The sequence below is a fragment of the Elephantulus edwardii genome, unplaced genomic scaffold (assembly GCF_000299155.1).
Source record: "Elephantulus edwardii isolate Elephantulus edwardi_28Jun2011 unplaced genomic scaffold, EleEdw1.0 scaffold00077, whole genome shotgun sequence".
Taxonomy (NCBI): domain Eukaryota; kingdom Metazoa; phylum Chordata; class Mammalia; order Macroscelidea; family Macroscelididae; genus Elephantulus; species Elephantulus edwardii.
The window spans coordinates 1,459,137-1,475,525 of NW_006399827.1; the positions used below are offsets into that span (position 1 = coordinate 1,459,137).

Genomic DNA, 16,389 nt, shown 5'->3' on the forward strand with positions numbered 1-16,389 from the left:
CTTTCTAGAAGCAGGCTGCTACATTTTTCTTGAAAAAGAAAACTTGTGGATTCAAATCACCAATCTTTCAGTTAGCAGGCATGCACTTTAAGCACTGTGCCACCAGGGTTCCTTCCCACGTACACAGATAGATTTAAATCAACTTAATGATACACTACAGCCCACCGGCCAAATCTGGCCTGCCATCTGCCTTTGTAAATAAAGTTTTATTGGAATATCGCCACACCTACTACTCATTCATATGCTGTCTATGGAGGCTTTTTTGCATTGCAACAGCAGAAATGTGCAGTCACAACATGAGAGTGTATGATCCACAAGGCTGCAAATATTTGCTATCTGGCCCTCTGCGAGTTTTCTAACCCCTGAGATAACACAACTCCTTTCCTCAGATGTGAAAGGGGGACTGGTAAGGAGGCAACTTGGCAAGCTAGTTGCATAGTCAGGCCCAGCCGGAGGGCTTGGAATGCCGTTTGCAATTTCTTTCTACATGAAAGCACCAAAACAGCAAGCCAGGGGTGAGGATGACCATTTTGAGGTATCAGAACTCTCCTGGCAATGGCCCTTCATCACGATCTCATCTTCAGCACCAACAAGTAATGACAACTCTAACATGGGGGTCAATCTTCTGGGAGGAAGGTGGAAGACAATCCCAAAGGGGTTACCAAGCCTCCAATTTCAGTTATTTAAAGACACTTGGTATATAATCCTGTGCCCCTCACACTTAGAGTAATGACACAGTTATACTCCCCGAGCTCAGCTCCGTGATCACAGTCCTACTCTTTCTGATTGCCACCTGAAATAAACAGCTGAAACAGATGCCACCTCAGCCAGGATTAGAAGAGGGAGAAAAGACATGACAGAGAAGGAAATCTAAATAGACAGCTGGCCAAGGGAAGTATGGAAAGTTCTAGATTTGAAAGAAGAGAAACTAAGATGTGAACACTGGCTCTTGAACTGTCTCAGACTTCATTTCTGATCCTTACTATTTATAGTCAATGGACTCGACAATATTAGAGAATGAAGAACGGCTACGCAGAGGAAATGAGGTGATACACATCCAGGTCCCCATTGTCAACCCTGGATCTACTACAGAGACAATCTGTTCTGCTTTGCACACTCCCTCACCCTTTCAGGTCCATCTAACGGGTCAGCAGATGGAACAGGTGCCAGAATTCAGACAAGCTTGGAAAGAAATCTTCACTCATCCTGTGCTACCTCTCAGAGGGCTGTGACGTCAAGGCGAGGATTGAATCCCACTGAGGTTCAGTTTAATGATCTACAAAATTGGTACATGGTACGATCACAGACCTCTCACAGAAGACAAAACAAATAAATACTATACCCTACACGTTAGCCCAGCTGCAAGATAGCTTGAAGATTTCCCAAAACAACTTTACAAAGTGAGGAATGTGTGCACAGATAGTGTGTAAGTACCTATGTATGGATGCACCGTTACATGCATAGGCAGGCATGTACTGTTTCCTTCAAAGAGAATGTAAAATACTTCAGGATAGTGTCAGTTTGTCCATTTATCTGTTACTTCTTTTCATTGCTGGTAGAGCTGCTCCTTGCCCCAAAGGCCCAGCAAAGAAGTGTCTTTTACTTTGAACCTGAGAGGTGAGAGGTCCTGCCCAAAGGGACATGAATGTAACACTAGATAGCAGTCAAATGAGAAATCAGCTATTCTGAAGAGAGACCCAGAGAACTCACAGAACAAGTGGATGAAACACGCCATTGAACACAAGCATCCAGAGCTTTATGGTCGGGATACATTCAAAAGCCTCTGTAGTCCTTTAATAAAACACTTGATAAATTTACATATCCTACTGGAATCCATGAACGTTACTGCAAAATTAACTGAGCTGCTTTAGACCGGGTGAGTGCCAGGCCAGGGAAGATGGTTTGTGATGGTTCCCGGACAAAAGGGTGACTGTTCTCTCAGGCAGTGGTGGCCACTGTGGGCGTGGCCAAGCCTGAAGGGCCTCCCACTGCCTTTGGGAGGATGCTGAGTCACAAATCACAAGTGTTAATGAAGACAGAGAGGAGAGAAGGGGGAGAGCTAGAGGAAAGGGGGGAAAGGGAGAAGGAAAGAGGGAGGGGAAGGAGGGAGAGGAGAAAGGAGAGAAAAGAGAGTGAAGGAGGGAGAGGGAGGTAAGACAGAGTGGGAGAGAGAGAAAGCAAAGCCCAAGAGTTGGGGATTTGGACAGAGATGTACTATGTGTCGGCAAGTATAAGCCTGTTTGAATATTCCTTCCAACGGGCCATCTGGGCAGCATCCACTTCCCTGACACCCACAAATAGGCCCAGGAGATTCCAAAACAGGTTCCTGCTTGAATGTAAAATCCCACCTTATGTCCGCAAATACCACCCCAGCCTTGTTTCCAAGGGAGAATGGAAGCAAAGAGGGCTCAGGCTCCAGCGCTGGGCTTGTCTCCTTCAATCACTTCCACTCGCTCTCCCCAGGCAGGGGTGGGGCGGGGTGAGGACACAACCCGCTCCGTAGTTTGAACTAAGTCCTGAAGAAATGGACCAGTGTGTACGTGGTCACCAACACACTCAGCTATTCTTCAGAACTCGGCCAGAGTGAATCAGGCCTCAGAGGGCAAAGGCAGACAGGGCGATGAAAAGGCACCTTTCAGAGCCACTGGAAGGGCAGGGCGAGCCACTGGACTGGAGGACGGCTTCTCTTTGCAATACATTCTCCGATTTCCGCAGAAATCGGTTACCACCAGGGCAGGAAAGTCTCCTTGTTGAAGCTAAATAAAGGACCTGGTCCTAATCCCAGAAAGCCAGCTCCTAGAAAAACACCCTTAGAGTCACAGAGGCCTTGGGCACACGGGCAGTAAGGCGCTTCTGCAGCACCACAACCAGCAGTCGGTCACTCAGCATTGGAGGGAATAGGTGGCAGAGCTTAGAACAGGAGCGGAGTCCTTCTGCAAGGAAGACGCAGACCGGCTGTACGTGAGGGGACGGTCCCATACCTGGGCTTCTGGGGCAGCGCTCCCAACTGCTCACTCACCTGCCCGCCTCTTTAGCCAGCAGCCCTGGAGGGTCCTTCACCCCTCGCAGCCCCATGTTGTCAGCCTTAGCCTGTGCTTCATAAGGTTTCCAATGGCTGGGCACTCAGAAGTAGCCCACCAGGCTTCTCTTCCTACATTCCTTTAGGTGGAGTCAGATCTCAATCTTTCAGTTAGCAGCCATACACATTAACCACATCTGCCATCCAGGGATTCCACCAGTTTCTGTGGGCCTGCCTTTCCCACGGGAGGTGGGTGAGGCGAACACACAAAACCCAGAAGGGGTCAGCACCCCACAGGCTTCCCTGTCTGAGCCTTGGAGCAATCAACAGAGCCATTTGAAAACTGTCTCCTTCCAGGAGAATCCACTGTTGACGGCATCATCTGCTTCATGAACTAAAGGGGCTGAACTAAGCACAGTGCCCATTGTTGTCTAGGCTGTCTGTCTGTCTGTCACACATACTCTCATTGCTCCCTGCTCGGTTTAGGGCTCTCCAAGAAGCCTGTCCCAGGAGCAGAGCTCAGGGGAAAACTTTGCTGTTGTCTCACAGACAGCGGAGAACGCTGACAGGTATAGACATAGCATCTTTCTTGTGTCTCCATGAGCACTTGACAAGGGAGGGCTTGGCTGCAAAGGGCCCCAGGGGGCCTCATCACTCACTGCATTTTCTAGAAAGGCACAGGATGATGCTCGGCGTCAACTCACAGCAGCCTCTGTGGCAGCTCCTGCCACATCTGAGTCACAGCCCCACATCCCTCCCCAGCCGCTGCCCTCATCAACTCCCAGCCCAGTTCCCACGTGGCCAGCAAATGCCAACAGAACCACACTAAAAAGCCACTCTTGTCTGCTCCTGCCGGCACGTGGAAAACGTGCTGACCACAAGCCGGCCTCTTTCTGCTCAAGTTCACTTAGAGCTTCACCGCCAAGTTCAAGAACAAGGTTTCTGAGGCTACGGCCGTGGCCAATGCCAGGTCCACAGCAGCCACTGCTCAGGACAGCTCCGGCATGTGCTGCCCAGCCACTCATGGTTCTTACCTTGCCAAACTGCTCGAAATATTGCTTTACATCTTCCACTACCGTGTTTGCAGATAACCCGCCTACAAATATTTTCTTTGTTCTTGTGACCATCTGCAAGAAACGACAAGAGGGAGGCATGGGTTAGCCTGGTTATCTGAAGTTGCATTTGATAAGATGCCAAAACTGGTCACTCTCCATATTTCTCCAGGAAGGTGATTCCAGATACAACATTGACTGTATGGAGTAGACTGTTAGGAGTCTACAGATAATAGAGACAGTCACTCTGGAAGTCCTAAGCCTTCAAGCTTTAACCTAAAACTTGTGTTTAATAACATACATGGACTTGAGGGTCTACTGTGCCATAAGACAGCCTCATTCTGATTTACTTACATAAAAGAAAGAGACGCGTCAAAATTATTTTAAACCTAAGAGCTCTGAACAAAACAGAACTAGGTGCTGCTGTTCAAACAGCACCCACAAAATGAGTAAGGATTGTTGTTGCTCTGATGGGCCATCCAGTCAACTACAACTCAAGGTAATCTTCTCAACAACAGATCTGAAGCTTGCCCTGTCCTTTATCGTCCTCCCGATCCCTCCGACACGCCAGAGCTCACTGTCGACCTATCTTGTTGAGAGTCTTCCTCTCTTTCTCTGACCCCCCACCTTTCCCTGCATTAATGTTCTTTTGCAAAGACTGGCCCTTCTTGATAACATGCCCAAAGCACATGAGACAGAATTTAACAAGTACAGCATTGAATGTCTAGTAACAGGTGAATGAGGGAACAAACTATGGAATATTACTCAGCCATAAAGAGAAATGAAATTTTGGAGCATGTTACAACATAGAGGGATCTTGTCAACTAGCTGAGTGAAGTAAGTCAGACCTAAAATGACAAATATTATCTGGCCCCACATACGTGCAATATTTAGAGCAGGTAAGGGCACACAGACCAAAGTTTATTCACGGTGATGAGGGGAAAAGAGAGAGGACACTGGGCTGCCAAGGCTGATGGGGAAATGTGGGGACCGTGGAGGATAACGGTTGAACAGCACAGTGAACATAATCCATGCCACCGAGCCACACAGGCGAAGACTGCAGTCCTGTCAAATGCTTTCCCATAGGGAGCTCTGGTGGCCTAGTGGCAAGACGTTGTACTACAATCCCAGAGGTACATGGTTCAAATCCACCAGATGCTCTGCTGGAGAAGGAGGAACAATCATCCCCTGTACCAGTCAGATCTGATTTGACGGTACACATAAAAATAATACAAGAAAAATTTAAAAAAAAAAGCTTTCCTATAGATACTCTTGTTCACATATCAATTAAAAAGGAAAATGGATGGCGGTAATGGTCATTCAACACAATGGATGTAATCAATGTCTTTGAGTTACACCCTTAAAATGACAGCTGTTTCATCATATATTGTTGTTGTTGTAGAGTTCTGTTGAGTTGGAACCGACTTATAACTGACTCTTCAGCAGATTTCAGAGGCTATAAATCACACGGGTTGACTGTCTATCTTTTCCCGGCAGAGCAAACAGTTGGTGGATTCAAACCACGTGCCTTTGCGTTGACAGCACAATCCTTTACTACTAGGTCATCAGAGCTCCCTTATAACATATACTTGCTCACAATCATAAAAAAAATCAAACAACAAGAAACTCACAAACAATTAAAAAACAGGGCTACAGGGAGCCAGGTGAGAGTTCAAGTGCTGGTCCAGACCTGAGGACAAAGACAGACACTGGTCTTGGACCTATCAACCCTCAGACTGACCACCCCCAACCTTCCTCCCTTTTAATTCCTTGAGATTCCCCTTGGTTCAGCTCACCCTCTAGTCAAGCCTGGCTAATCCCCAGTCTCTGCCTTTGTCCACACATCCTATCCTCTTTTTGGAATGCCTCTGCACTCCTAAAGCTTTCTGACAAGTCATAACCATCCTCCAAGATCCAACTCAAATACAGGCTTCTCCAAAAGTCAAAATACCAGCATAGCAATCACAGCCAGAGGCCATCTAATTCCCCCACTTCTGAAACCCCTCAACACAGCACCCACACCCTGTCACAGGACACGAACTTTCCAACTGTGTGAAAATCACTGATAAACATGTCTTTCCGACTTCCTCTTCCCCTGGCTGTAAGCTCCCGATTCCTCTAGGTACCCTCCACAATGCCAAGCCCAGGGGCAGGCACAGCGAAGACCCTGCCAAGTGTTTGGAGGCTGCATAAATGAGTGTGTGGCCACATTTGAGATTCCCACTGGTTTCAAAGCAAACAGAGAAGGATGAAGCTCACTGATAGAAACTATTCAGAGCAGGGACCAAAAATCTTACGTGGAGAAGCCAAAAATTAAATGAGGAAATAAGTCTGTTCCCAAAGACTGTGTGGCATGTAGGCATTGTTAATTTTGGTTTTAATTTTTCAAAAAAATTAAAATTCCAAAATTTAGTAGGGACAAGGTCTCATCCATTTTCTTTAAAAAAAACCACCAATCAATATTGAGTTGATACTGATTCCTGGCAACCCCCTGGGTTCAGGGCACAACTACAACCCATTGGGTTTTCAATTACTGAAAGGTCTGTAAGTGGAACCCTAAACCTTTTCTTTCTTCTGAGGTACCTCTGAGTAGATTCTCAAAGTGCCAATCTTTCAGTTAACAGCTGGGTGAGAGCCACTCAGTAAGATATACGTAATAAAAACACAGTGTCATATCTGTACGTCACAGTTCAACACAGGAGCCTGAGGACAAGGGCCATGGCTGCTTGGATCCAATCACTTTTATCGTACAGGCTGCTTGCACATTTCCTGAATGAATGAATGAACGAACGAACGAACCAGCCTCGTCCTGAAGAGGAGAAGATGCTCAGAAGAGTGATGTCAAAAAAAGAGAGAGAGAGAAGAGTGATGCCTGGGGCCCCGGGGCTCCTGGCAGACACTGAAAACCTGGCTTCTGCATCTAAGTCCAGGTAAGACTCACCCTTAGGTCTGAGTCCCTGCCCCACTGCCACGCGACGGGCTGGGTTCCATGCTCCCATCCACCCCGTGCATACACAAATCTGTGAGTGCGAATGCTGTAAAAAAGGGAGGTTCCCATAATTAATGAGCTTCTGAGTGAGCTTAACTGCTCCCAGTCGCTGCTGCTGGCTTACTCCAAACTGGACTATCCCTGTTAGGAACTTCCTGTATTGGCTGAAAAGAGCATTGTCCAAGCGACTCTCCACAACGCCTGTTGGCCATTTCCTGCTTCCTGTGGGAGGAACGCTCTGCATATGTTTAAAGATGTGATATCTTCATCTCCCTTCAGATGAGCGGAGATCAGGTAACAGTGTACGTAAGAGCACTATGCAGATCTCACAGCTCCACTGAGCTCTCTCAGTCTCTCATCTGCTTTCTTTCCTACGAGTTCATTCTATTCTGATTCACAGCACTGCTCCTCAGTTGTGCTGACGGTTACTAGGCGAAGCTGCTAAACTGAACAGGTGGAGGTCTGAGTTCACCCAGAGACCCCTCTGAAGAAAGGTCTGGCTACCTACTCCTGGAAAGCCAGTCACTGAAAACCTCTGTGGAGTACAGTCCTATGCTGCACGTATGGAACAGTCGTGAGTCGGAATCTACTCCATTCAACTAACTGCTGTTGTTAAGTACCATCGAGTCGGAACCAACTTAGAGTTGACCACCCAGTAGTTTTTCAGAAGCTGTAAATCACATAGAGACTGTCAGCTTTCTCCCACAGAGCAGCTGGTGGATTCAAACTGCCTCTGATGGGGGCTGGCGCACAACTCCTTACCACCAAGCCACCAAAGCTCCCCCACTAAACAGATAGTGAATTTAGTCTTCCCTCCTCATTGTTCATCTCCCTCGTCAGCCATGCCTTAAAGTTCCCTGAGGTCAAGGTCACCCCATCAAATACCCTCGCTCCAGATTTAAACTTCTCCCTATACTCACTAATGGCCAAATTATACTAACCTATCTTTCCTTATGCATTTGCTCAACAGACAAATTAAGTGCGAGGTGCCAGAGATTACATACTAATAGAATGTGGAATTTAAGACACTATAAAATGGAGATGTAATAATTGGCCTACCACCCACTGCCATCAAGTCAATTCTGACTCACAGAGACCCTAGAACGGAGCAGAACTGCCCCACCAAGGTGTCAAGACTATAAATCTTCACAGAAGCAGACTTCCGTATCTTTCACAGAGCAGCCGATGGGTTTGAACCACTGACCCAGCGAACAGCTGAGCACTTAACCACTGTGCCATCACGACTCCTTTCAGCCTACCACACACGCCTATCTAAAGAATTGTTTCGTTTATTAGGATTAAATTAAATAACATGTGCCAAAGTGTCTGGCAGGGAACCGGTAGGCATTAAATAAAAGCTCACTGTAACTGAATCTAAAGTGAGTTACTAAATCCATCCTCCAAGCTCACGGTAAATATACAGCAATGAAACACCTCACACAAAAGCTGCCTGCCCCGTTGGCTTCCATCAGAATTTCAAAAGCACTTTGCTGCATCTCTTCGTGGTTTCAGATTGGCAAAGCCTCCCAACAGTTTAATTTTAGATTTTTTTTTTTCATTCCTCCTCTAACCCTAGCCAAGTAATTAAATATCTGCAAAGAAACACTAATGTGATCTACAAGCGTGCTCTAGTGGAGTTCTCTACTTAAAGAAACTATGGAGAGGCATTCTGCAAAATTAATCCCCTGGTCTCCTTTATATCTTGGCTGGGGCCAAGTGGGCATAGAGGAAGCCTTATCTACATGCTAAATGTTCATATGGACCCCGAAAAGAAAACGACCGATGTGACTTCTTTCCTAATAACAGAAGTCAACAGAATGCTCATTCCCCAGCAACGTGTTAAATTAAAAGGTCTCCTCTTTCACATTCACTCTCAGCAGATGCCCTGTAGTCTAAACCTGCCTAGACAAAATCTCTGACATAGGAACAGACAGGCAGCCATAAATCTACACAGTCCCAAAAAAGTCTTTAAAACACACCGATTTTTTTTTTAAAGGAGAGATGAGAAATTCCAGGCACCAGACAACGGGCCCAAGTATCCACATTACTAAAACGTCCTCCCCAGGAACCAGCTCAGATCCAGCAAGGGATCCTTCTCTACAGCAAATGCTAAAACGAGACTGGTTTAATCAAAGTCTTCCAAACGTGAAAAGGCCAGTGGGAAGACGTGAGACACTTGGTTAGCTGCTCATCGAGGTCTCCACTTTGGAGAGGAGAGCACAGCCAGGGGCAGCAGGCTTGGCAGGGTGACCCCTCCCACCAGGGGCGCACTGGTGGGAACAGGAGTCATTGACTTTGGGCAATCCTGCCAGCACCACTGTTAAATGGACTGTGGCTTGCTCAATGATTTACATTCTGGTGTGCGAGGTAGAAGAAGGAGGATGCAGGAATCATTCCTCTCTCCATTTCCTTTCCAAATCCATGGTGACTATGGAGGGAAGGAAAAGATTAGTGACTGAGATGCTATGACCACTCAGTCAACAGGGCTAAATGGAGATCCCTAAATCACCACTATAGATGGGGGTGGGGTGTGCGGGGGGCAGAGGGATGCATGCCCTTGCAGTCCTGAGTGCCCCATTCTCAACTTTAACCTTCTTCTTTGACCTTGGGAAAAGGGACTGACACACTGGCACCTTGGCTCTACAGTCCTTTGTATAATTAAAATATCGGCTCCCCCAGTGAAGAGAGCTGCTCATGCATTCTTCCTGTCTACACCCTACAGGGTTCCTAGCCCACAGCCTTCTCTCTGGTAGGCACTCAGCCACACTGGGTACAGGGACATGATCATGCACCCCAACAGACTCAGATGGCTCGCTCAGATCCCACTGCACTTCTCTTCCAGAAGGAGCTCACCCATTAGGTAGGAAGCTGACCTTGGATTGCATCTGTGGACGTTCTTGGTGGAGGAGCTGCTTTGAGTGCATACATCTGAGTGCTTTCTACTATTAGAGATACTAGTTCTCCACCCAGGGGGCTCAGGTGGCCTAGTGGCAAGAAGCTGCCCTGCAATCCCAAAGGCATGCTGTTCGAGTCCACCAGTTGTTCCACAGGAGAAGGATGGGCATTTTCTCCCATGCAATTAACCGTCTCTGAAAACCCACCAGAGGGTCAGCTATAGATTGGGTCTGATTCGATGGCACACCACCACCACCACAACAACAACTACCCACCCAAGGTCTTTAACCACAGGGGGGCAGCTCCTTCCCCAACAAAAAACCCTCTTTCTATTTGAGGTGATTTCTCTCATAATTGAGTGAGTGTGCGTGTCATGTATACACATATACACATGGGAATTGGGGTTGTGTGTGGAGGCTCTTCAGAACCATTGCTATAAAAGTTAATTTCAATTAAAGTTGTAATTTAAACACACATCCCTGCTTTCCATGTACTCCTTGGCACTGTAAAGAAAGCCCTAGCACCTATTCCAGTTTGGAAAATTGCTGTTTACACTTAAGAACCAGCCAAAGCTGGTTGCTAACCAGGGCTGCAAAGAACATTCCACCTTCCTGCCTCTATCCAGAGACCTAGAGTTTGCTTTTGAAAGTTTTATTCTATTTTAAAATATGTTTTTCCATCTGGGCACACATAATGGGGCCACAAAGTTTGTTTGTTTGTTTATAATATAGGATTTATGTGATGGGTGAAGGGTGACAACGGAAGTATGTGTGTTTGAAAACAGAATAGGGGGTGGATTAGAAAAGAGAAATTCATTTGCAGAATGAGGTAGAAGAAAATCTAATTCTAACAGTAATGGTCTCAAAGATAGCAATTAACAAACAAAAAAAAGCAAGGAAAAAATGTAACCCTGAAAAATGAATGAAAAGGCAGGAAATGGCTCCAACTGGTCTAAGAAAGGTGGAGAGATTGAGCCAATGCCCTTCATGATCACGCTCCTGAGAAGACAGTTCCCACTCCCCTGGGGAAAACATCCGAGCCAAGTCCACTGCCCAGCAGAATGGGCTTGTTTACAGATGCTCTCTCAACATCAGGAAGCCCAAGGAAGAGATGGACCAGGGAAGATGTTAGAATGCTAGCACTGCAAATCTCGGTTCTCGTATCCCTATTTTTTTTTGAGAGGTGGGTAAGGGAGAGGCAGGAAGAAGTCCCAGAGAGAAGACTCACTGCGATAACTAAAGGCAAAGTAGGCACCCCGGAGAACTTCTCTGGGACCCAGAAAGGAACTGTATCCTTTTTCTCATACATTCAGTGACACAGTGGAAAAGTGCATCCCAAATTCAGAGTCTGGGATGAAGATACATGATGTCTGCGCGTACATTCTTTTGCCCTTGTCACTCTGTAAGTCCAAGTACCACATCTGTTTGGCAATGACTCTCTCAGCAGAACTAACTGAAGTTATAGGCATCTCAAAGTCCCCTTCGCCTGATACTTAAAATTCTTGCTTCTTCAGATATTTTCCCCATCTCTCACTCCTCCTCAAACTATCACTTCTACTGGTGCAATCAACATTATCACTGCCACCTCTACCACAATTATCACCACCATCACCTCTGCCACTGTCACACTACGACTGCCACCTCTACCACCATCACTGTCATCTCCACCCAATCACCATGCCCATCAATACCACCTCTACCATCATCATATCACAGACACTGCCCCTTCTACCACCTTCACCATACCATCTCCAACACCTTTATACCATCATCACCACCACTACCACTACTATTACTGCTGGATCCAGTGGCAAAATTCCTTTTATAAAACCAGAACACAGATCAGGTACAGGGAATCCTCCCCAAATGCTTCTAGGATCATAAGTGGGGAATAAAGGCCTTAGCACAGCATTACCTTGCCCTCATAGTGTCTTGGGACACTGAATCCAGTGTCCACAGAGAAGCACTGCATGGATTTCAATCTGCCCTTCCAAGGAATCAGGTGACACCTATTACTCGGGTCCTGAGCAAAGGCCACAGAGGCCTCTGTCTTCAAAGGAAAAGAGAGACAGAACGGTGGGTGGGGATGGGGAGCACAAAGTAAACTCTATGAGAAGCAACTCAAACACTGCACAAGTTCCTCTAATAAAATACATCATAAAAACAGGACAAGGGTCCAGACATGGACCATTATCTGCCTAATGAGATTCGAGAGTTAAGAAAGGTCCCTCTCGCCCTATCAAGAAGTCCTTTAAAACAACTATGAGATATCATCTCACCCCAGTCAGAATGGCAAAAATTCAACAGAACAGCAAGCAACACATGCTGGCGAGGTTGTGGAGAAAATGGAACCCTTATTCACTGTTGGTGGGAGTGTAAAATGGTGCAACCCCTGTGGAAAGCGGAATGGCGCTTTCTCAAAAAGTTGCAAATAGAGATACCATTTGACCCAGCAATTCCACTACTGGGAATATACCACAAAGAGACCATAACTGACATAGAAGCAGATATATGCACACCCATGTTTATTGCAGCTTTGTTCACAATAGCAAGGAGTTGGAAACAACCTAAGTGCCCATCAACAAACGAATGGATAGAGAAACTGTGGTATATTCACACAATGGAATACTATGCTGCATTGAAAAACAAGGAACTCATGCAATATTATTCAAAATGGTTGACTCTGGAGAACATTATGCTGAGTGAAATATCCCAGTCACAAAAGGACAAATACTGCATGATGCCACTGTTGTAGAATGGGACTGTCCTTGGGGTTGGGGAGAGACTGAGTAAGATGGGTTCAATAATGTATACTGCACTGAAACAGAGGAGGGAGAAACTGTTTAAAAGAGATATCTGATTAGGTATTTCTGTCATGACAGGATTCTACAGCGATGGCTACATGGTGGAGTGGACCTGGGGGAGGTTTTGTAAAATAATGAAAGAATTTTTCTTTCACTTTTCCAAGAGGGTAGTGTTCTGGGGGGAGGGAGGCTTGGGAGGGGAGAAATGTGCAACAATGAATGAATGGAAATCCAAAACCTCTGTAAATTTTTACTGAAATTAATAATAATTTTTTTTTTTTAAAAAAAGAAGTCCTTTGATGAGCCTCCTCCTGCACTTAGATTCTTGCCCCCAAGTCTGGGTCCTCTGCTGGGCCAGGCTGTTTACCTCAAATTGTACATCCCACATACCACTCCACCCCAAAATTCCATGTGCTTAAGTCTTAACCCTTTTATCTGTAAATGACCCTGTTTGGATAAGGGGGGGGGGGTTGTGTGATGTTAATGAGGTTTTACCGATGGAAGGCAGGTCCTGAACTAAATCACCTTTAAGTGGCATCATGAAAAAAGTGCCAAATAGACACCGATGTATGCAGGTGACACAGGGCACATGAGAACCCATCACCAAGCAGAAGAGCCCCAAGGATTTCTGGTGGAGAACAGGCACCAGGAGAGATTCCCACAGAAGGAACTGAGACAGTCAAGACCCTAATACTAACTGTCAGCTTCCAGAACTTGGAGAAAATAGGTTTATGCTCATTAATGTCTTCTGTATGTGGTTTTTGGTGTTGGGTTTTTGTTTGTTATTGTCAAGGCTGTTACCATGTAGCAAATATAAAGGTCCCAATACGCGTTCTACCCATTTAGTCACCTGACTCAGTTGTCTCATCAGTCCAAGGACAAGTCTGAACTGCCTCTCCACAAATGAGGAAGCTGAAGGTCTGGGAGGTGAGATGTCCAGAGACAAAAGAGTAAAAAACAAACACTCGTCCTTTCTCAAATCTAAAGGGGCTCAGTCACCTGGTCACCAGCAAGGAGACTATTCTACAGCGGGGCCTTCCTGAAGAGACAGAGCTATTATTCATCTGGGAAGCAGAGGTAAATGTGTAGCAATATGTCCTGTTCTCTCTCTACCCTCAAAGAAAACAGGGCTGCTTTCTGAGAAATAGTCTCTATGTCCAGCAGCCCCGGGTGCTGTCCATGGGCCTGCCTGTCACTCACAAAGATCATCCTATAGATGTTCACCTTTACCTGCTGACCATTACCACTCACAGCAACCCTACTGGTCAGAACGCAATTACCCTATAGTTACCAAGACATCACCTTCTAAAAATATTTTTTTATTGGTTTGCATATAATCATCTATATCGTGTTTTATATGTATTTTGCATTTTATACAATCACTGGTATAACATTATGTTTTATATAATTATTACCATTGCTCTATGCTTATTATCACCCTATCTTTTCAAGCCTCCATTAAAACTTTCCCAATCCCAAGCAAAGCAGAATTGAAACATCAATGGACACTCATACACCTATGTTCATAGCATCGTTTGTTGCTATTTATCCACAATAGCAAGAAAATAGAAAAAGCCTAAATGCCCATCAACAAATGGATGTGAAATTGTGGTACATTCACACAGTGGAATACTATGCAGCACTAAGGAGCAATGATACTGTAAAGTATTAAGTGACTTGGGAAAGACTAAAGAGCATTTTGCTGAGTGAAATATCTCAGACATATAAGGACAAATATTGCATAAGTTTACTACTTTGAAAATAGGGCGATAAGTGAGTAAGATGTGTACAAATGTTCAAAAGGGAATGGAGAGAAGGGGGCAGCAAAAGAGGAAATCAGTGGACTAGCGGGGGGGGGGGTGTGTTTGTGTGCACACATATGTGTAGACCTTTACTTTTACAAAAGCTGAATGCATCTTTCTGCAGCAGAGTAGTAGAGAGATTTGAACCTCCAACATTTCAGTCAGAAGTCAAGCACTTTACCACTGTGCCATTAGGGTTCTTTATTTATCCACAGTGCATAAGAATACTTTAAAGGTAGTTTCTCCAGTCAGCAGGGACAACTGTGAAATATTGCTCCTTTCCAACTTATCCCTACTAGGAGCAGGGAGGCTAGCCAGAAATGGCAAATTCTCCTTGTCCAAGGGGCTTTTTGAAAATATCCCCCAGCCAGAGCAAGGCATTTCTTGTCTTGTTTCCTGAGATCATTCACCTGGTCTAGACTGGGAAGAGAGCATTCCTACAGGTCACCCAACTTGACTCTCTACTAATGAATAACAGCCAAGTAGCAGAGAAGGCTCTCTGGGTACAGAGAAAATACATACATGCATATGTACTCTCTCGTGGTTCAAACCCACCAGCTGCCCTCAGGAGAAAGATGAGTTATTTCCTCTCATGTGATTTACAGCTTCTGAAAATCAGAGGCCCAGTTATGAGTTGGTTCTAACCGGACAGCAATGAGTGTTAGTTTATGGTCATATTGTCTTCGTTCTCCCCTATAATCCACTGTATCAAATCTATTCCAATTCATACTGATTCTATAGGGTTGAACAGAATTTGTAAACAGTGTTTCCAAGTAATCAGGGGTCTAACTGTTGTCCCTTGGAGTGGCTGATGGGATTCTAATCTTCAATCTTTCTGTTAGCAAGGCCTGAAACTTAACCCTCTGTGCCACCAGGGCTCATGTTCTTCCCCAAAGGAAGACACAATTGAGGAAAGAGAAGAGTGCACCATCAGGGACAAATCTATTCTGCCTCCTTCAATTTTGAAGCAAAGACCTAAAAACAGCAGGCCAGAAAGATGCCCCAACTACAAAGCCTAAATGCAAGAGGCTAAAAATTAGCTCCTTGTTTGCGCAAAGGCCAGAGTGTCATATGTGCTGCCTCCACCATCCCTTCACCTTATCTCACACACCTCACATCATTCACTAGGGAGCTCTGGTGGCTTAGTGGTAAGAAACTGCACCGCCAACCTTAGGCACACGGTTCAAATCTTCTAGCTGCTCCACTGGAGAAAGATGGGTAATCTCCTCCCATACAATCTACTGCCTCTGAAAACCTGCTGGATAGTCAGCTATGAGTCAGTTCCAAATCAGTGGTACTCCACAAGTCATCACAGTCATCCAATGAGCAAAGGTGTGTCACCGTGTTTCAAGCTGCAGAATATAGAAATTTAACTTCAGAGCAAACTAACTATACACACACCTCAAATACTGGCTAGTGTTCTGCCTCTCCATCTACAGCTATCAGCTAGATGGCATGAGGGTTCAAGCTACAATTTGCCATTTCCACTAAACAGCCTTCCAAGTGGAAAGGGAAAAAAATAGTCTTCATGTATATGGGGCTGGAATACAATTTACACACAATTATCCAGCATCGACAAGTACCAACACTCCCTCTGATTAAAACAACAGCAACTCACCTACCTACAGGAAAGGCTGCTGTAATGAAATTCGCAGGAGGCTTGAGTGGAGGTGGCAGCACCCATGGGAACCTCAGAGCCCCCACGTGGCTCCCTCTCAGGCTAATTTTTTAAAAAAATACTCCTTCCTCTTACCCTTCGGGAGAAAGCTGCAGCTGGCAGGGGTGACCTGTCCACAGATAGGAATCTGAGAGTAATATCCTAGACAGTA

General features: G+C 45.6%; 1 protein-coding gene across 2 annotated transcripts in view; it reads right to left on the reverse strand.

Annotated features, from left to right (window-relative positions):
- MSI2 (musashi RNA-binding protein 2) overlaps positions 1-16,389 on the reverse strand; it is a 493,957-nt gene that overhangs the window by 308,561 nt on the left and 169,007 nt on the right. For both annotated transcript variants that reach the window (XM_006889256.1, XM_006889257.1), the window contains exon 5: positions 4,054-4,146. In XM_006889256.1, the coding sequence (XP_006889318.1) occupies positions 4,054-4,146 (93 nt within the window). The remainder of the gene's footprint in view (positions 1-4,053; positions 4,147-16,389) is intronic.